General features: G+C 35.6%; 1 protein-coding gene across 1 annotated transcript in view; it reads right to left on the bottom strand.

Annotated features, from left to right (window-relative positions):
- Nucleotides 1-2,644: 2,644 nt before the first annotated feature.
- The window catches only part of OSBPL8 (oxysterol binding protein like 8), a 211,778-nt gene continuing 191,430 nt past the window's right edge, over nt 2,645-22,992 (bottom strand). Inside the window, exons 17-23 of the mRNA XM_045288746.1 lie at nt 21,786-21,875; nt 19,337-19,473; nt 17,411-17,596; nt 16,968-17,055; nt 14,647-14,752; nt 9,378-9,480; nt 2,645-7,442 (exon numbers count right to left, since the gene is read on the bottom strand). Coding sequence (XP_045144681.1) covers nt 7,310-7,442; nt 9,378-9,480; nt 14,647-14,752; nt 16,968-17,055; nt 17,411-17,596; nt 19,337-19,473; nt 21,786-21,875 — 843 coding nt within the window. The 3' untranslated portion in view covers nt 2,645-7,309. The remainder of the gene's footprint in view (nt 7,443-9,377; nt 9,481-14,646; nt 14,753-16,967; nt 17,056-17,410; nt 17,597-19,336; nt 19,474-21,785; nt 21,876-22,992) is intronic.

Here is a 22,992-nt window from a genome sequence, read left to right as displayed (position 1 = left end):
CCCCGCTCGAGCCTTTGCTCCCCCGAAGTGAAGCAGTGGGCTTCCTCCTGTCCAACCAAGCTGCTCCTTATTTTGTAGCAAATCTCTGCCTCGGCTTCACGCAGACTCCACCATGGCGCGTTCACCCTCCCAGGACGAAAGCGTTTTCAGGATGCAGGAGAGAAAGGAACGCCTGGTTATGAGCCGTAGCTTTTGAATCAGCTGCCAGGGGCTCAAGTATTATGAGACGTCAGTCACTACAGTTTAGTATTTCTCTAGCAGTGGTGACGGAGAGGAAGATACTGGAGATCAATGCTGTTAGTTGCCGTGAACTCGGTTCTTAAACACAGCGACCTTATGCCCACTAGAAGAGGACACTGCCTGGTGCTCACAATTGTTCCTGTGCGTGAGCTTCCTGTTGTAGCCACGATGTCAATCCATCTCCTTGAGGGCCTTCCTCGTACTCGCTGCGCCCCTGTACTTTCCCAAACACTGCCCTTCTGCAGGGACTGGTCTCTCCTGACAAGATGTCCAAAGTATGTAAGACGAAGTCTCACCATCCTTGCCACTCTGGCCTGGCGCAATCCAAGACAGACTGACTTGCCCTCAAAGCAGCCCTTGGTACATTCAATAATTTTGGCCAGCATGATGTCAAATGCATAGATTTTCCCTTGGTCTTTATTTGATGTCCAACTTTCACTTTGGGCTGCTAACCTCAAGGTCAGTGTGAAACTACCAGTCACCCAGCGGGAGAGAGGGAGGCTTTCTACGCCCATAAAGATTTAGTGTCAGAAACCCACAGCAGCAGTCCGAGTCTGTCCCAAAGGGTCACTGTGAGTCAACATTGACTTGATGGCAGAGGGTATCTACTCAGCACTAAGCAATCAAATGCCGGTAGCAAACCCACCAATTTCCTCTGCTAAGCCTCTGCTCTCCTGGCTTGCCAGCCCAAGAAAAAGGGCATTTTGTAAAGTGGACATTAGATTAGCATAGTAGCACGTGTATTAGAAATAAGGTACATGATGAATATTAGGAAAATGATTTATCCATGTTGCACTGAAGACAAACTTGCTTTCCCCTTAACCAGTGGTTCTCAAACTTCCTAATGCTGCAACCCTAATTTAGTTCAGTTCCTCATGTTGTGGTGACCCCCCAACCACAAACTTATTTTCGTTGCTACTGAGATGAATCAGGCGACCCCTGTGAAAGGGTTGTTGGATCCCTAAAGGGGTCGCGACCCACAGGTTGAGAACCGCTGCCTTAGTCCAATGCATAAAATAGGCAACTTCCTCCCTACTCCACCCCCATTAATACGATGGGACCAACTACCAGGCAGAATCAACTGAACTATGAGGGGGGGGCGGTGCAAGAATGGACACGGGCAGGGTGCAGTAGAACAGGGAGGGAAAATAGGAGAGCAGTAACTTCCTGAAACTTATCTAAGTGGATTCAGTAAGGCTTGATTTGGGGGGATACAAATGACTGGCATGCTTAGGTGCTAACTAAAGGGTTGGAAGCTCAAGTCCACCCCGAGACATCTTTGAAGAAAGGCCCAGTGATCTCCTTCTGAAAAATCAGCCAGTGAAAATCCTGTGGAACAAAAGAGGGGGAAAAAATCCTATGGGACAGAGTTCTACGCACAGGGAGTAGTCATGAGTAGTCAACTAATTGGCAACTGGTTTTCTGGAACTCATTACGAAATGGTACATACATCTGAGCAGTGGCTTATTCCTAATATTTAAAAGCAAAATGTTAAGTAAGATCAGAGATTTTTTAATAGGGGAAAATGCATGGGTATTTGAATTGGACATGAAAGATAAGTTCAAACTTGTGCTTAATATCACTGAGATAATGTTTATTGTCCCAACCTGGCTGATAAACACCACGTGGGGTTAAGAGATAATTGGCTCTGTGAGCCTCGCCTTTCAAGTTCTCGGTCTCTTTCTGATGGTCAGACCAGGGTGCAGATGCCTTAGCCAGTTCCCTGCTTTAGCTGGCAAGGCTCACTTCCTGCAAGACATCCTTGAGGAGAAGCTACATGGACTTACCCTGATGCAGCCCTGTGGATCAGAGGCAGCCCTGTGGAGACCCCTGCCAGCCTGAGATGCTTACGTGTTCACTGATTTAGCTTTCTTCCTGCAGTCGGTGTCTTTGCATGTGCTTTGTGAGTTGGAGGAGGACTTTGTGGATTAGTGTCAGACATACGGGCTAATGTTGGACTTGTGGGCTTGGGCAGCACTGGATTGGGATGTTTTCTTGATGGGCACTTCCCCTTTATATAAAACTCTTCTACATATGGGTTTCTGTGGATTTGTTTCTCTAAAGTACCCAGACTAACACAATACTGTGTGACTTTTAATCTCATTTAATTTAGTAGCAATTTGCTTTCCTAAAGATTATATGTAAGAACACCCAACCAAACAGTTCTCTGTCACATGGGCTCTCTAATAGTGGAAACTGATGACACAGCACCCCACAAGAGTATTAAATCCAGCTAAGTGGATTCAAGAAGAGTGAATGTAAAGCACCAAGAAAGCATGTAGTAGGGATCCTGTAAAATCCAAGCCCCTCACTATTCTTATCAGCAGCAACTCCCACCTAACTGAAAAAAGAATACAATTAATACCAGACAATTAGTCACTATGTTATAGTCAATGGTCTTGGATCACAGTTTGCTCTTTAAAATTTTATTTAGAATGCCTACTTGTAGAAGTCAGCATAATTATACAGATCATTTAAGAAATTCAATTTTCTCTCTGCAAACATTTATAATTGATAAGGAATAATAGATTAGAAATGGAATACATTATAAAACAGTAACCTATGGCTATTGGACAGTTGCTATGCACCTTAAAGAATGACAGTGTGCCATATTGACACTAGAGATACCATACTTTTATTAGCATGCAAAACTTGACCAGTGGTAGAGCTTGACTTTATAAATGGCCACTAAACGCAAGGTTTAATGCAGATCTACAGTTAGCTCTAGTAGCAGAGTGGATTAAGTGCTGGGCTGCTGCCTTAAGTTTGGTGATTCAAACCCACCAGCCCCACTGTGGGTGAAAGATGAGACTGCTCTTATAATGTTTTATTGTCTCAGAAACCCACGAAGCCATTCTACTTTCCTACAGGTTCACTCTGAGTCAGAGTCAACTCAATAGCAGTGACTTTATACACTTGGCATGCTAAAAAATAAAGGAAATTCAACTAAAATTCTGTGGCTCAGCAGTTTAAATGTTCCATGACATTTTTCTTTAAATGAAAACCTTTAGTAAATAATTTTATCTGATAAATGCATTAAAATATTTTAGGACGTAAAAAAAATTTAGGGCGTATATTCACATTCATTTTGTCATGGGTTTCTTGAGGCTCTTTTAAATATGTTAATCATTTAATAAGACACTGGTCTATACAGTTTAAATAGTTCATCTCAATTAAAGACTGTAATAAAAAACAAACAGTACATTAGCACTAAACAGGTAATTAGGTTAATCCACATTATAAGTAGGGGAAAAAAATGAAAGCAAATGTATAACTACCATGGCAGGTTATACATTTTTAAAGAATCTCTTTCCTATTTAGTCAACTGTGACAGAAATTGAAATGTAAAGTTACTGATTTCTGTGGAATTTAACCCAATGATTAAAAAATAAAAAAACAGCGTCAATAATATGGTATCTCATTTTTGTTGGTTTACATATTCAAATGATCTGCTGTATCATGTGGCTCATCAAAAAATGCTGTCATCACTATATGCAAAAAAAACCACCCCAAAACAAACCCAAATGTATTCCTTGCTAACTCACTAGAAATGCAAAACACTGGAAAAATAGGATTTTTAAACAGGTTTTCTAAATACCTAAGATACTCTTCAAAAAGTTAAGACTGTCTCCAGTAAAATTTTGTGGATATGGCACAAATTGACACGCAGAACAGTGTGAATTCAATTGAAAAGGCACTGTTTACAATACTCAGGTAATCTGACAGGTCTATTACAATGATGTCTGAGAGTGGAGAGAATAATTGAAATAGGTAAACAGACAAACCCTTATAAAAGTACAGCATTACTGTGTGCTAATATAAAAAGAAAGTGACACAAAGAGATGAACCTCTTATGACAATTAAGCCTATAAACATTTTGAATTATTATTAAAGTTCTGTAACACAAAAAGGACAAAGATTTTCGTAAAGGCACAAAAGCGTCAATCCTACACGAAGGTTATATTTTACAAAAGCAACTTTTCAATGGAATGAATAGCCAATTGAGCTGTGACAAAGATCCTTTATAAGTCATACAAAAATATTGACATGAAATACAGGAAAAGTATATTGCTGAAACTTAACATTTCACATGCCCTATTTATTAGCATCTAGAGTTACATCTCATTAAATAGTGGGTAATTGAAGGCATAGTACATTTAACCACTGAAAGAAACATACATACTGATAATTATATAAGTTTTAGTGTGGGAAAATAAAAATTTTGATCATATGAGAAACACTGGTTATACGTCTTAATTCTTAGAAAACATCATGAGGTGCTCAGAAGTAAATTACAATCTTTATGAATCCATGTGTGAAGAAAGATTAATCTCAGATAAAAAAAAACATTTGAAGTCAATTACATATTATGGTTAAGTACAAAGTTAATTATGCATTTTAAAGGATTCAAACCTTAAGCCTAGTATAAGCACTGATCTGGAACTAAACCATCAATTCCTGAGTTTTGTGTTCCAGTTCATAAAAAGGAACTCATACAGCTAAACGCATAGGAGGACCATCAGATTGGACATGTGCTTTCAGTGTATAAGAAACAGTCATGAATAATGAGTTGTCTTAGTTATCTCGTACTGCAGTAACAAATACTACAAGGGGGTGGCTTTAACAAAGAAATTAATTTGCTCACAGCTTAAGAGGCTCGGAGTCCAAATTCAGGGTGCTGGTTTTAGAAGATGTCTTTCTCTTGGTTCTGCAGGAAGGTGCTTATCTCTTTGGGCCTTCTGCTCCTGGGCAATCGTCATGTGGTTTGGTATCTCATCCCCTCCATCACTGCTCTACTCATTAATCTCTTTTATAGTCAGAAGAGCTTTAATCAAGATATACCCTACACAAATCCTACCTCACTAACATAAAAGAGACAAAATCCCAAATGGGATTATAGCTACATTTGGGGGGTGGGATGTCTGTGTGTGTGTGTGTGTGTGTGTGTGTGTGTGAGAGAGAGAGAGAGAGAGAGATAAAGAGATAGATAGGGATAGGGTAGGCTACACAATTGAATATTTAACAGTAACCTTGCTCATTTTAATGAAATACTCTTGACATGTAAGTAAGAACCATAACATCTACCCAAAGAAAAATAATGAAACAACCAGCTCTTCTGTGTTAGATGTCTGTACAAACAAAACGCTATGTGGATCAAATGAAAACACACACATGGGTTAAGACCAAAACCCTGAGGTGGGTCACCACCACCACCAAAATAGATATACATATTTATTTTAAGGATTTAATGATGAAATAATTCTTGTGATAAGCCAATCAAGTTATATATAAATTAATAGTAATTCAAACCATAAAAAGTTCTAATTGTACAATATTTACAAAATATCTCAATGAATATGCAGTTTAGCATTATGCTGGTAACAATAGGAGTAAAAAAATTGTATAGACAAAAATATGACATGAAACAAAAACAAAATACCCACTCTAGTGTAGTAATGAAAATACTGGATATAGGCTACATCTTATTTATGCTTTACTCAACTTAAAAATACTTTCATATATACATCTGGACGACAGAATTGTTTTGCTAACAATATATGGGAAATAGTGCTTCATAAAAAACTAAGTCACATAAATTGTATACTTAAGACTGCTATACTGGATAGGGAAAAATGTAGGCTATCACTTTCAATTTTCACAATTTAGCAATCATCACTCCATTTCACATGGATTATGGCATGACCAATTGCTTGCAAGTTTACTGGGTTTTCAGTCTCTTCTTTGTCAAAGGCAAATGTGGCCACAGCAATTACTCTCTATTTGACCTTCATTTTCATTAAAAACCACTTCAAAATCTATAAGGATTATAAGACATAGTTTATATTTGCAAAACTTGATTTTGAAGATTATAAAAAATTATGTAAAAAAAAAAACAAAGTTAAAATATTAATTTGAAAAAAAAAGTTTTAGAAAAAAGTGTACCTAAGGCTGAACAAAATTTTGTAATCAATAAGAATGGTGTTTTTTTCCACAGAATAAAAGTACTACGAATAGAGGGGGAATTCAACTTCAGAACATGGCATTTTCTTTAGATGTTCTTACTTTTTTTGGCTTTTGAAGTAAAATATTTTAAAATAATTTTTTGTACTCTTACTTATCTACTGATACACTAAGATCTACATGAAATCTAAGCAGTTCATAATGAGAAAGCATGAGCTAGCAGTATTTTATATGCTTTATTCTAGAATTTGGTCTGTGTTATTGACCAGATAGCTTAAAAAAAAAAAAAAAAACTAAGAAGGAACAGCAGTCTACATTGACCATTCCCACTTAAGCAAGTGTTTAAGGTGTTATTATATACATATGATAAGAAAGACATAATTGATCCAACTAGATGCATTCCAGTTGTTTACATTGATATACACATACAACTATATATGCTTGTGTCTATCAATAATACATTTTGGAGATTAAAAAAAAATCTGTGTAAACTTTATCAAACACGTCTTTCTCAGTACGCCAATTTTGACCAGTCACATTTTGTTCTCAGAGTTGCTAGACAGTTTAACTCGGTGTTTCGAAAATGAGTTTTTTGTTTTTTTTAAAAACAGTACAGTGTATTGCATTAGTTAGGTATATTACTCCATCATTGCCCATTCTGTAATTCTTTATTGATCAAAGGTTTGTGCCTGCTTTCTGAAGAAAATACATTACCATACATACATTTATAAGAGTGATAGTATCTTTGTTATGAACAATGTTAATGATCTATCTCAGAATGTACTATAGAATACAAAGAGTACTGCCAGGTGAGAGTACATAAGAGACAACTGTGCATACATGTGGATTTATTACATTCACATGTAGACACACTGACAAAAGCTAGAAATGTTCTGGCACTTAACACATAGTTCACTTTAATAAACAAGTAAGACAGCTCTTGCTTCAGGTTAAGAATAAAAGGCATGAAACGTCAACATTTCTATATTTACCTCTAAGGTTTTTTGTTTCAGAAATATTGTGATGTTTTAATAAAGACCAAACCAACTTGAACATTGGTCCCAGGCCAACTCAGAGCATTCCAGTTCATCAATTCAAATGTATCTTTTTACTTAAACATGAAGTTTATTATGACTTGAAGCAAAATCAGGAGGAAAATGATGAAGTAGTCTTTCTGTTGCAGAAAGTAATCCGTGGTAGGTATGCTCGAAACTAAATGATTTCGAAGAGTCATAATATTTCTATAAAAATAAGCAATAATAAATGTTATGATTCATAAAAAATGTTAGCATGGAATTCATAACTTAATAGTATACAATTTAATAGTCTCAAAACACTTAATTACCTTAACTTGGTCAATCAATTACTAAAGCCTAAACAGAGAGCTAGCAGGTTACCTTGTACAAAGCTAATATTAGATCTTGTGTAAATAAGTATTCATCCTATATTAAACATATTGCTTAATAATATGCATCAAACAAGTAAATGATGATGATGAAACATATCACCTTTTTTCTTACAAAAATGGTTTTAAAACACAACAAAAATGTTGCTTCTTGGTTGACCTACTAAGATTATACTTACTTTAAACAAATTGGGGCCGAGAGATGGAGAAAAATCCTAGATTTTCCAGTAGGAAGTAACACTAGATTTATGACATCCCTAACTTGAAGAATGTTCTATAGATAGTTCACATGCTAGAAGAAGTAAAATGGCACTTTAGTTATGAAATGAGCTTATTGCCTTCTTCATGCCACCAAAAATGCTTTTGGCTAGTGGAAGCTGATAGGTGAGGCTTCCATTACAGCCTCCATTTTTTTCAGGCTTCCAGTGCAAAGATAAAAGGAGGGAAATGCAACAGACAAGTAGGCTCATTAATTTAAAATAAATAATTTCTCATTATCTGCAGATCTTGTTTGCAAATTCATCTAAGCTAACATTTACTTGTAACTCCACAATCGGTCATCCATGAACATGCTAGAAGGCAAACACAAACTAAAAGTAAGAGAGGGAGGGGGGAAGGGAGAGGGAGAATGAGAGAGGTCGGTTTTCCCTTCCAAGGAAGAAATGGAGCAAACGTCTTTTTCTCTGCTCCCTATTTTCAGAGGCTTTTAGAAAATTTGTAATGACAAATACTTTCTTTGCCTCTTTGAAATGTAAGTGAATACAATTAAAGCCTAAAAATGCTTCCTGTCAATTTTTAAACCCAGGAATGGTCCTCCAAGGCTTGTATAGTATATGACTCTTTGACAACGGGGCAGAAAGGACACATACACTAACAACTCTGTAGTGCAGAAAGTACTCACAGGAGTGTTTACTTGGAGCCACGTAAAGCAGACTGAAGGGTTAACTAACTCTACCACGATGGATGAGTGATCGGAAATGTTACAGGGCTTCTCTCGGTGGGAGGAAGGACATTCCAGGAAGCAGAATCATTATGGGCAAAACTCTGGAGCTATGAGACAGTACATTATGTTCTGGGCGGAGTAAGGCCTTTCCTAGGACTGCGGCATTGAGCGGGGTGGGGGTGGGGAGATGCAGAGGGATGGCAGAAGATAAGAAAATTACAGGAAATGAATGTCACAAGGTCTCCAGGAAGGGAGGGGAAAAAATTTAGAAAAGATCTCTCTGAACATCAAGCCTTGAATGCTAACTATGAAAAAGCAGATGGGATAAGATTAAAAAACAGAGAACAGACAAAACAACTGATAAAAAAGTCTTCCTTAAGGAGACGCCTCAAGTGTGAATACTGCTGGCTCACAGAGGAGAGATGTGTACGGACTGCACGTACTGGGTGGCAGTTTGCCCACTGTTAAGAGAGCTACTTCAACATTTCAACTACTTATGCTTTAGTTATGTACAAAGGGGACTTTGTTAACAGATTTCCTCAAAAACAACCCTACACTCACACCCAATCCAGCTAGCTACATTCTTAGCACGCTACAGTAATAAGAGAATCCAATTCAACCTCCAGAGACATCCCAACCCAAGAAATCAAAGTGGTTTTTAAAATTTTTTAAATTTTTAATAAGGCTCTTGAAATAAGGCTAGTTAGAGGAAATTTGTGATTTAGTAACAGAAGCTATGGTTCAATTTTAGCTTAGTAATGGTATAAAGTACTTCAAGTTGCAAACAGAGTTCTTAACTACTACACTACCACTGTTAATATATAGTACCTTTTAATTTCTTCCTGTGCTTGTTTTATAGATTCGATGGAGCTCTGAATGTCTCCCAGGTCTGTCCCTTTCTTTCTTCTTGCACTTGGTTTCAATGATTGAGCTAAAGGAGATATTTAGAACGAAGTTGATGAAAACAATGAATAGAATTTGAAAACATAATTTACATAACAATGGGTCCTGTCTTATAAAAAGTTTCATGGGTACTATTTTCATAAATTAGAGATTAACACAATGATTCAAATATTCTGAATTTTTAAAGTTTCATATATATCATTTTAAAACAATACCACAAATATATTTACAGCTACAGTTTAAATTTTAGATAGCATCAATTTTATTGTTTTACTAATTAAATAGGAAAATATAATTCATTAAAAATACGTATTTGACAAGGTAAAAAATGGCTCCTTGCTTGTTTGCCTATCTGAAGAAGTCAACTTTTAAACCACCTTCTCAGTTTTTTACTGTAATATTGTATCTATGCCTGTCATCTAATCTCCAAAATTTAGAACCAATTTTGATACGTCTCTACAAATTCTTATTACCAATATGAAAGATGTTCTGAGTTTTTCAAATCCATCCTTGCATTTATTTCTTCTATTTCTGTTAAAATTTTATTTAAGCTAACTCCATGCCTGTTTTCTCATAGAATAAGAAAAATAATACACACATTTCTTGTAAAATGTTTTTTAACATACAATGTGGCACAAAACCCTTTAGCTGGAACAAATGTAGGTCATATAACAAATAGGCAAGCGTGTGAATTTAGAAGCCCAGTCCCTACCAATGGCAGAATGCTGTAATCTATGAGAAACCCTAGTAATGTATCAAGTTCCCCTAAGAAGCACTCTGACCACTTTAAACTAAATTAAGCTCTCTATCCTTTATTATTTTTTGATTTGTGAGTTACCTGGCATTACGATTAATTACCTCTACTATTACTTGCTAACATCTATTAGCTTCTGTTGTGGTGGACAAGTTTCAGTGAAATGTCCAGACTGAGACAGATTAAGAAGATGGGCTTTGATGAACTATTTCTCTAAAATATGGCCAGTGAAAGGTTTGTGAATAGCCAAGAAACACTGCCTAATATGGTGCTGGAACATGAGCCCTGCAGGTTGGGATGCATTTAAAATACGACTCTGGGGAAGAGCTGCCTCCCGAATAAGAGTCAACCTTAATGACACGGATGAAGTTCTTAGGACCTTCTATTACTCATGTGACATTCTCAAAACATCCATTAATAATCAGAATACGGAATGCACAAAGTATGGATCCAGAAAAATGCCAGCTGTCAAAAATGAAATGGAATGTATAGGGATGGATATTCTAGGTATTAGTGATCCGAAATGTACTGGTATTAGCCATTTTGAATTTGACAGTCAGTCATAGGGTCTATTATGCCAGAAATGACAAATTGATGGTAACTAATGGTAAAAGAAGCATGGTGTCACATACATCATTAAAAATAACATTTCAAGCTCCATCCTGAAATACAACACTGGCAGTAATAGAACAACTTTCAAATGCCTACAAGAAAGACCAGTTAATGTAACTATTATTCAAACAGTCACCAACAACAAACTTCTGCAGCCTGAAACTGACCAAACACACCATCAAGATGCACTGATAACTCCTAGTGACTGGAATGGGAAAGATGAAAACAGAATAAATTGACAGCTGGAAAACAGGGCTTTGATGGTGATCACAGGATAGAATTACACGAGGCAAATGACTTATTTTATTGCAAATATCTTTTTTCAAAAACATAAATGATGACTATACACATGACCTCACCAGATGGAATACAAAGGAAATAAATCGAGTCTCCACATCTGTGGAAAGAGAACAATGGGAAAGTTCAACATTATTAGGTAGAACAAGGCCATAGAGTGACAGCAGAACAGATCATCAATTTCTCATATACAAGTTCAAGTCGAAGCTGAAGAGAATTCAAACACATCCATGAGGGTTAAAATGTGATGTTGAGTATATTCTATGTAAATTTAAAGACCATTTCAGAAATAGATATTATGCATTAAAGATTACTGATCAAAGACCAGATGAGTTTTGGGATGACATCAAGGATATTATATATGAAGAAAGAAAGGTCATTAAAAATGCAAGAAAGAAAAATAATTATTATTTATAAATTATCAAGGGTTCATGAGGGAGGAAGGGAAAAAAATGAGGAGCCTTTACCAAGGGCTCAAGTAGAAAGAAAATGTTTTGAAAATGATGATGGCAACAAATGTAAAAATGTGCTTGAAACATAGATGTATATATGAATTGTGATAAGAGTTGAACGAGCCCCCAATAAAATACTTTTTAAAAAAAGGTAAGAAAGGAAAAAGATCAAAATGGCTGTTCGAAGAGACTCTGAAACTTGTTCTTGAACAAAGACTAGATAAAGGGAAAAAGAAGAGAAGATCTGAAAGGGTGGCTCAAGAAGACGAAGTATCACAATGAGATATTCAAGGGTTTGGTGCTGGAAACTCAATAAGGAAGAACATATTTGTCATTTCTCTAACCTCAAGTTGCAATACTGAAGGATTCTATGGGCAAAATATTCAGCAAGGCATGAGGTATCAAAGAAAGAAGGAATATACAGAGTCACTGTACCAAAAATAATTGGGTGATGGTCAACATTCCAAGAGGTAGCTAGCATACAACAAGAACTGATGGTACTGAAGGAAGTACAAGCTGCAATGAAGGTTTCAGCAAAGAGTAAAGCTCTAGGAATTGAAATGTTTCAACAAGTTATTTAGCACTGGAAGTACTCATTCTTCTATGCCCCCAAATTTGAAAGGCCTGACCTGACCAATTGACAGGAAGAAATCCATTTATGTGCCATTTCAAAGAAATAAGACACAATGTGGAAAGTATAGAATATTATCATTAATATCACAAGTAAAATTTTGCTGAAGATAATTAAAAAACGATTGCAACAGCTTATCCACAAGGAATTGCCAGAAATTAAAGCTGGTTACAGAAAAGGATGTGAAATGAGGGATGTTATTACTGATGTCATATGGATCTTGGCTGAAATAACAAATTATTGATAACATTGACAAGAATAGAAATTCCAGAACAATTATTTGTGCTTCTATACTCAGACCAAGAGGCAGTCATTTACAAAGTTCAAGGGGGAGTGGAGACCCAAAGCCCATAGGAAAACAATTGGACATCCCCTCACAGAAGGGTCATAAGGTAGGGAAGAACCAGCCAGGGCGCAGTATAGCACCAATGAAACATACTACATTCCTCTAGTTCTTGAATGTCTTCCTCCCACCCCCCACCCACTATCAATGATGCTAGTTCTACTTTATAAATCCGGCTAGACCAGGGTATGTACAGTGGTACAGTTAAGAGCTCTTGACACACGGAATCCTGGAAGAGTAATGGGAGTAGCAACACCAAGAGAGTAGGGGGAAGGGTGGGGAGAACGGGGGAGTTGATCGCAATGATAGACATATACCCACCTCCCCCAGACCAGGGTGACGGAAAATAGAAACATGGGTGAAAAAAGACAGCAGATGGTGTAAGATATGAAAATAATAATAATTTATAATTTACCAAGGGTTCATGAGGGTGGGGAGGTAGGGGGAAAAAAAAAGAGGAGCTGATACCAAGGGCTCAAGTAGAAAGAAAATATTTTGAAAAGGAAGAAGGCAACATATGCACAAATGTGCTTGATACAATGGACGTATGGATATGAGCTCTAAGAGCCCCCAATAAAGTGATTTATTAAAAGAAAAAAGTAAAAAGTTCAAGGGGGTGGTTTAAAATCAGGAAAGGCTTGCATATCCTTTCACCATATTTATTCAATGTGTGCTGAGCAAATCTGAGAAAATGGATTAATGAAGACAGCATCAGGATTAACAATTTTTGATATGGAGAGGACATACCTTGCATGCTGAAGTATAGCTAACTTAAAGCATTTACTGACAAAGACTTAAAAATATCTACAGCCTTCAAGACATATTAGCCTTCAACAATGAGTAAAGAGAAATCCTCACAACGGCGTCAATAAGCAACATCACAACACATGGAGAAAAGACTGATGCTAGGATTTCATTTTATGTGGAAACACAAATCCCATGAAAGCAAGCCCTCAAGAATTCAAATGATGAACTGCATGGCCAGCTCTCCTATAAGACTGCTTTAAAATGTTAAACAAAATAAACACAGTCATTTTGAGGTCAAGGTACCCCTGACCCAAGCCATGGTGGTACTGGCAAAGAATACTGAAAATAGCAAGGATGGTCAGAAGAAGTACCATATGTACTCGAGTACAAGCTGGCCTGAATATATGCCAAGGCACCTAATTTCACCACAAAAATTGCATTAAAATGTGCTGAAAAACTCAGCTTATATACACAAGTATATTCGTACATCTCAGAAGAAGTACAGTTAGAATTCTGCTGACAGGTGAAGATGACGGCATTCTGTCTCATACATACTTGGACATGTTATCAGGAGGAACTAGTCTCTGTAGAGGACATCATGTTTGGAATCTTAGAAGGTCAGTGAAAAAGGTGAAGATCCTCAAAAAGATGAACTGGCACAGTGGCGGCAATAATGGGCTCAAGCCTATCGATGGCTGTGAGGATGGGCCAGGGCTGGGCAGTATTTTGTTCTGTTCCACTTCAGGTAGAATGAACCAGAACCAATTTGAGAGTATGTAACAATAGCAGTGTTACCTGTGCACACAAAAATGGAGTTCTTCTACTTAGTGTAATCTTAGTGGGGACTATGACTCAAAGGTTTTTGTTTTTTTTTCTTTCACTTTTTCACAACGTCTAAGACATTATTCTTAAATTTTTCTTGACTATGTATCAAGCCAGTTTACATATTAACTGACAAGAATGGCCCATAATTTAATCTAGTATTCTATAATGTCTTACTTTATGTGATTTCTAAACACTACTGCACTTAATCCTGGGAATCAACTTTTCTGAAGCATGGGATGAGCTCAAAAATAAAAAACTATTTGTGAACTGAATCAAAGGAACCATTAACGATATTTCAGAGCTAGCAAGGAGAAAGAACTACTAATAAAGTGTAGTTTTTTACTTATGTTTCTCATTTTTGTCCCTTGTGGTCTGGTCTCAAAATGTGATCATCTGAAACAGCTTTTGCATATAACCCTCCCGCTACAAAAACATATCTGTTCTTGAGTTATTATGAAAGGCAATTTTCATAAATAAAAGACCATATTTCTAAAAAGCAGACTGTTATAATGAGCAGCATGCAATATCTTTACCTTCACTTCCAGATGAATCTTGGATATCAGGTTCTGGAGACGAATAGCCTTTCACCACTTTCTTCTGTTGCCTGGGTGGCTTATGTTTCATTTTTGGGACACTAACCTGGAAAAAATATAGACATTACGTGAGCTTGCACTCTATTTTATAATTAGAGCTCAATGTTGTCAAAGTTATTTGTTGCTGGGCACTATATTCAGAAATATTCTAGTTTAAACTTAATAGAGATGATGCAACAAACTTAGATAATCAAATAATTTTATTTATTTTAAATAGAAATCATCAATGTGGCAAAATAAAATATATACCCCCTTCACTTTTCTAATTGCACTATTGTTATCTTTTGTAAAATATTAAATAATAATATATTCTAATCATCCTCTTGTTCCCAACTTTGGGTTTGTTTCCAAATTATCGACTTACTTTTAATATATGGTTAATGTAGAAAATATTTAATAAGAAAATATATGATTTATAAAAGCATTATTTAAAATTATTGAAAAATTTTAAATGCATGTGTAAGGCTCAAAAGTATGCCAAACCATAAACTCCAAATTCTGCTTAGACTTTAGATTCTATCCTAATAGGTTTGCAATTCTGGCAATCAGTTTTAAATTTGAAAACATAAACGAAAGCAGAGAAACTAGAATCAGAATAGGGAGGTACATGTATTTATAAAACTGGGAAATGGTGTCATGGTCTTTTTTTAAAAAAATCCTTTTATTGGGGGCTCATACAACTCATCACAATCCATACATACAACAATTATATAAAGCGCATTTGTACATTCATTACCCTCATCATTCTCAAAATATTTGCTCTCCACGTAAGCCCCTGGCATCAACTCATTTTTCTCCCTCCCTCCCCATTCCCCCCCTCATGAACCCTTGATAATTCATAAATTATTATTTTGTCATATCTTACACTGTCCAACGTCGCCCTTCACTCACTGTTCTGTGGTCTATCCCCCAGGGAGGAGGTTATATGTAGATCCTTGTAATCGGTTCCCCCTTTCCACCCCACCCTTGTGATCTGTCTTTATTAAGTGACATAAAAGTAGATTTATCTCTACAGTCAATTCTTTGAGTGGACTATACCAGGCATAAAGCTATGTCTTCCCATTATATTTTTGGAGACTTTTTAGGTGAGAATGTTTTATGCCAAACTAATGAAGGAAAGAAAATGAACCCATCTCACAGCCAGGGTTCAGCTATTGAGTACACTGTGACACAGAATTAGGTATAATTAGAATTATTGTAGTGGTAGCATAGTATGTTACAGTGGTTAAGACTGCTACTCTGTAGTCTGAATACTTGGACTTTGATCTTGGGAAGTTATTTAACAAGTCAAGCCTTTGGTTCCTACATTTGCAAATGTACATAATAGTAATGATTTTCATATGGCTAGCGAGAAGATGAAAAGAATTAATATATACATTATATATAAAGCATTTAGAACATTTCTCTGTATTCACTATATAATTGTGCTCATCATCATTGCTACTATTACTACATTCCATAGTATAAATTGGGTAATAGTGCTAATGAGGATTTCTTACCCATAGGTTTAGCATCTCAAACAGAATCTTAGGTCAGACCTACTACTAAAAAATCCCTGTAACACAATAATGAAAAAGAGTCTATTGAATTAATTATCAAAATTAATGAGTGAATTGATCTAATAAATAGGATTATTAGAAATAATTCTCATCTCTAAGTTTAGAAAATGAATTTAAATATTTTCATTTTCTTTCCTATACACTTCATTCTTCATGGAAACAAACAGATATATTAGGACCAAGAAAAAACACCCTACAAGTATTATTTAGGAGCCCTGGAGTCATAGTGAGTGATGAGTTAAGCTGCTAACTGCAAGGGAAGCAGTTAAAAGTCACCAGCCACGCCTAGGTACAAAGGTGAGGCTTATTACTCCTGTAAAGAGTTAACAGTCTTGGAAATCCGTAGCAGCAGTTCTATCCATCCTGTACTACAGGGTTGTTATGAGTTGGCATTGACTCGATGGCAGAAAAGTTGCAGTGATAATATTTAGTTGAGGAGAGCTAAGATTTATAATACAAATCCCCATTCTTAAGTATATATATATTCCTCTGTAGCGTAGGCTCAAAGCCAACAATATAACTAGGGATATACTACGATTTTACTGTGAATGGAAAACTCTTCCTAAATACAGATGACTTGCATGTTTATATTATTTTAGAATTGTTCAAGAATTATATTTTAATTGTTTGTTGCCAAAGATTCAAGGATTTAAAAATTTTATATGCCTAATGGACCTAAGAATTTCTTTTTTTACTACATACCATTGGAGTGCGATGTTTCACTTTGGTCTGGACAACACCATCTTTTTCAAATTGTATCATATCATTAAGTGGGTCCCATGGTCGAGTACTACATAAATGAAAATGAATACCATTAGCTTAATGGTTAATAAAGATCTTAAAATAAATAAATAAAAGATCATAAGAACTTTCTATTTTACATTACATTTTCATTAATAAATATAAACAAAACTCTAAGGTTAAGATCTGTCCATATTTCATCATTGATCCTCAGCTTACTTAATAGGATAACTACTATCAAGAAGTCAAGTTTATCATAAATGAAAGGGCAAATTTTAAACCTCACACTAATATGTACAGCTGTAAAAAAAACAAAAGCAAACAAAACTCCTAACAGTAATTCTTGAAATGGAAGTTGCAAACAATACCAGTTTATTATAATAAAATATTTTAAAATTACTTACTCTGCAAACCTGTAATGCCATTCTCCTGTGAGTAGATCAAGTTCAAATAATTTGCAAGTCCATTCTTCATTTTTTGATTTTCGATCTCTGGCTGATTGTCTTTGAGCTTCTTCTAAAACATACTTCTCTTGGGTAGCTTCAGTTTGGTCTTTGGCATTTATGGCTCTAGTCACCCGTTGCCAGAGCCTAAGACATGTACAAGAGTAGTATTAAAAAACACGTTTGTTATATTCTAACCACAATCAAAATAAAAATAAAAAAATGACAGAGAATCAAATTTCTATAACATAGGCTTGAATCCCTTGGGAGAATATGATGCTCACATGTGTTTCCATCTTTTGACAGAAGTTACACTCAGAAAGGAGTCAAGACAAAAACAAAACTGGTGCCTTGTATACAGAGGTACCTGCTCTACCAAAAAACCAAACCAAACCTGCTCTCATCATGTCAATTCTAACTTACAGCTATCCTACAGGACAAAGGAGAATGGCCCTTTGTGAATTTCTGAAGCTATAAATCTTTACAAGCACAGAAAGCCTCATCCTTCTGTGAAGCAGCTGGTGGGTTTGAACCAATAACGAATTCTTTTGCTCTTGATCAGAGAACAGGATACTGCTTAGCATGTGGCAGAGAATGCTGTTAAGCCAAGATGACTAAAATTCAATGTAGGAAGGGCTGAAGAACCTATATTTTAAACAAGTGCTCCAACTCCCGTATCATTCTCAGGCGCACCAAAATTTAAGATCCATTGACGTCATGAATATTCTCTCGTTTGTAATGCAGTGCTTCTCAACCCCACATGCAAAAATTATCAGAGAACTTTACAATCTGAATTCATATACTGGTATAAGACTTTTTTTAATGCTTTGTAGATGATTCTTGTATACAGCTAGTGTTGAGGACCACTGGTTTATCTTAAAAGCCAACTGAGGTAAAATAACTTCCCTTGCTAAAGTTTAATTTTCTCTTCAGTTAAAACACACTTATATACACACATTAATATCTATGTCTACTCATCTTGGGAGACAGTATGTTCAGATTGAAGAAGTAAAAGCTCTAGAATTGACAGATTTGCATTATAATTTGGATCTGCCACTTTGGAACTAATGAACTTAAAAATAACCTGAACTTAAAAATAACAAAAAGAGCCTTCTTTTCCTCATCTTTAATATAGCAAAAATAAATATAGAGTATGGATAAAACTAGGTAATGTGTATATAATATTTTCAGTTCAAAACTATAAATATTTCAGCTAGCAAGAATTTCATGACTTAAGAATTATTTGTTTCTTTTTTGCACTGTAAGATAATTTTATTTAGACGCTCCTAGGGAGAAGAAAACTTTTACCCAGCCACATGGGGGACAGGGGGTCCTGTTCCCTCTGCTTGTGCACACTGACTTTCTTATGGATTCCCACATGCAGGAAGAGAAATTTTGACCCTAATTATCACCCAGCTAATGTTAAATCCTTTAGAATCCAGTGTACCCAGTGGCACAATTCCTGTGCTTCCGAGAATGGAACAAAAAGGAGGTTTAGGGTTCCCTTTACCTAGAATTCTACATGCAAAGATCAGGTTAGAAAACAGATGTCAGGTAGAAACCAAGAGTCACTGAGAAGTCCTATAATTTCATGCAAATAATTAAGATGTTCTTTAAAAAACAAAACAGGTCCTGGACCACGTGAGAAGAGACAGACAATATAGGAAAATTTTACTTCTGAGCTATATAATAGACAGATGATTTGTATTGTATTGGATATTCATGCACATCAAAATGAAATCTTGTTGCATCCCACAAGTAATAGTGTTTTGCTGGATTCAAATATAACTAAGACAAAGGAAAGTACCACAATATTAAGGAATTTAAAAATACTCTTTGGTCTTCAGGCAGTTACCTGAAAAACAAAAACAAAAATGGGATACTTACTTTTCTGACTCAAAATCTCCTTGTTCTTCATATTTTACAGTGTGTCTTATTAATCTCCATTGTTTAATGTCAGGTGTTGGATTCCAGAAAACTTCTGAATTATCAGTCTTTTTGTCATTAATAAATACTTCACTATCCTATATTTAAGGAAATTAAAAATTAAAATAAAGAATTATACTTTAGAAGGAAAATTTGTAATATAGTAATATAATAATAAAAAAGACATTTTCTTCCAGTTACTTAATTATCTGAAGTCAAATATTTCTTTGAAGACAAATTTAACTCATATTTTTCTAAACCTCCTAATTAAAACAATTACTTTAATAAAAATATTCTTTAAGATTAATTGTATAGTACAAATAAACTTTAAAATTTGCTTGATCACACCAAAAGTTTGTAAGATTCCACAAGTTTTAATTAGACACATTTCAAACCATTTTACAATGACATGTAAAAAAGCTTCAGCAGCCACCTCATAACGATCACAGTGGAACAGTGTTCGCTGCAGAGAATGAGCTGTGGCTTATTGTTTACATAGTTAATATTTGGATAGAACAACTTTAAAAAAAATCATTTTATTGGGGCTCATACAACTCATCACAATCCACACATACATCAACTGTGTAAAGCACTTATACATTCGTTGCCCTCATTACTCTCAAAACTCGCTTTCCGCTTGGGTTCCTGGAATCAGCTCATTTTCCTTTTCCCCTACCCCACCCTCTTCACTGCCCCCTCCCTCATGAACCCTTGATAATTTATAAATTATTATTTTATCTTATGTTACACTTCCCGGCGTCTCCCTTCACCCACTTTTCTGTTGCCCATCCCCCAGGGAGGAGGTTATATGACATCCTTGTGCTTGATTTCCCCTTTCTGGCCCCCCTTCCCTCCCAGTATTGCCACTCTCACCACTGGTCCTGAGGGGTTCATCTGCCCTGGATTCCCTGTGTTTCCAGTTCCCATCTGTACCGCTGTGCATCCTTTGGTCTAACCAGGTTTGCAAGGTAGAATTGGGATCATGATAGTTTAGGGGAGGAAGTGTTTAAGAACTAGAAGAAGGTTGTGAGTTTCATTATTGCTACACTGAACCCTGAGTGACTCTTCTCCTCCCCACTACCCCTCTGCAAGGGATGTCCAGTTGTCTACAGATGGGGATTGGGTCCCCATCACGTGCTCCCATCATTCACGATGATATGATTTTTCCCCCCCACACCTTTGGTGCTTGAAACCTGGTCCCCTCGGCCCTTCATGATCACACATGTTGGTGTGTTGCTTCCATGTGGGCTTTGTTGCTTCTGGGCTAGATGGCTGCTTGTTTACTTTCAAGCCTTTAAGACCCCAGACACTATATCTCTCGATAGTCGGGCACCATCAGCCATCTTCACCACACTTACTTATGCACACGTTCGTTTTTAATCATTTTACTGGGAACTCATACAACTCTTATCACAATCCATACATCCATCCATTGTGTCAAGTGCATTTGTACATTTGTTGCCATCATCAATCTCAAAACATTTGTTTTCTACTCGAGCCCTTGATATCAGCTCCTCATTTTTTCCCCTACCTTCCCGCCTCCCCTCCCTCATGAACCCTTAATAATTTATAAATTATTATTATTTTGTCATGGGATAAAACAACTTCTAAGGTACTTTCTTAGCACTGAAAACTTGAGTACAATCTTAGGAAATTTATTAATAAAAAGATGGCTTTATTCTTCCCCCAAATGACATTCATATACAAGTGAATTAACAAAATATTTTAGAAACCATATCTAACCGCTTAACCAAGCCTCTAGGCCTAGTTTCATTTTGCATCACATTTCTCATTTGTTCATTATTATAGGCAGAAAATACCATATATTCAATGTTCACAATGAGGGTGCAATTAGACAGGACCATAATTTTTAAAAGTATTTTTAAATGTTTAAGCTTCTCTTAACAAAATTGCATAATAAATTTCAGTCGCCAGGAAGTCTATCAAAGTCATTATTCTCATATACCACTATTCCTTTTCCATGTTTCTCAAAAGACAACCCAACTCTACACAGAACTGTGCCTCTTCCTTCTACACAGGCAGTGGCATAGTGCCAGGGTAAGAGTGCAGGCCTGGAAGCACTGGGGCTGCCATTCCTGCGCGGCCACTCATTTTGGGAACATTCAAAGTTTCTGGGCCTTATTAAATGAACTAAGATGAATAGATCTTAAACAATAGCAATTTCAATTGTTTTAAAGTTTTGAAAAGAGTAAATACTATATAAAACTAAGTATTTCAAAATAGCATCATAATCAAAATATGTAGTAACTGAACATATTTTGTTGAATAGCTTATGTTGAATAGTGGTGTTTTTATAATTATTAAGCATGATTTTTATTTTAAATGTAATTTTGTTTTTTCACCACAGAATAAAATCAGTTTTGAAAAGCTAGTATATAAAAATACTTACCCAATGACCTTCCAAAGTAGCTAGGACTTCTTTTCCCAATTTAAGTTTCCCTGATATTTGATTAACACAATCACTACTACCTAGAAATGGCTTTAAAAAAATGTTGAAGAAATATTTTAATTTTAACATGTTTACACACAATGTAGACAAACAACTAAAAAGCAATTTTATAGTTATAGTGCCCAAATGATGAAAACTCTGTCAGAAATGTTAAATCAGAGGACATTAGAATTTGTTGCTGTGGAAACATTTATAAAATCAGATGACATAATATCCAAATAAACATACATATTGAGAAAGATCACAATGATACAACTGACTCAAGTCCTATGCACTCTCCTGACTCTCAAGGTTGAACCCTTTTAATTTTAATCAATATGGCAATACATTAAAAAATAGAAGCTCTAGTTATAATGAATGGGCATTATGTTAGGAGAAGAAATTTTCCAATCAATCATTTATGGTCACTTTAAGCAGACTTAAGCATGTAAACCATAATTATCTTTAAAAGTTTTTATAAAGTGTTTTTACTACCATACATATTCCAATCCTTTTGTTTTATACAAGCCAATTTCTACCTTATTTTATGAGCATATTTTTTTGGGTTTTTTTTTTGCTCAACAATTTGCATTGATAGACAAGGCCATCTTTACATTAAGTTACTGAGTTTATGAAGGTCCACCTTGATGAATGATTAAAGATATAACATACATTATAAACAGTCTTTGAGTCAAACTTATTCTGGAACAAAAGGTTTGCTGCCTTATTAGAGTATGAGGCTGCTAAACCAGTTAAGAAAACAATTTATTTCAGGCAGTTAAAATATAGACTAATGTAAACTTCTCTGCTTATTTGGCTAAGCGACTTATTAAAATCTGCCATTCTTTAGAAAAGAAAATACAGCCTGTGGTCTGGCAGAAACCGCTTCTCTAGTCTTACTAAGTAAGTAATGGAGCCTTTTTCAGCTGGTATGCAGGAAACAAAGCATCACTCTTCCTTAGTTTTCCTACTTTAAATCTCCATATTTTACCCATTAAATTTTTGGCTTTTCAATAAATACAGATAATTCCAAATTGTAATTATTTCCAAAGCAGTAACCAGATTGATAAACTTGTGATAGGGGAAGCTTCCTATAATTAATCACAAGAAATAACTATTTACAATTTTGAGAATTTAACTTTTAAAAAACAAAAACAGTTCTGGTATA

Source organism: Echinops telfairi, unplaced genomic scaffold (genome assembly GCF_000313985.2).
Source record: "Echinops telfairi isolate 266 unplaced genomic scaffold, ASM31398v2 ScPeMD7_2;HRSCAF=8, whole genome shotgun sequence".
In the NCBI taxonomy this organism is placed as follows: domain Eukaryota; kingdom Metazoa; phylum Chordata; class Mammalia; order Afrosoricida; family Tenrecidae; genus Echinops; species Echinops telfairi.
Note: the sequence above shows the minus strand (reverse complement) of the source record. Positions and strands in the feature narration are given on the sequence as shown.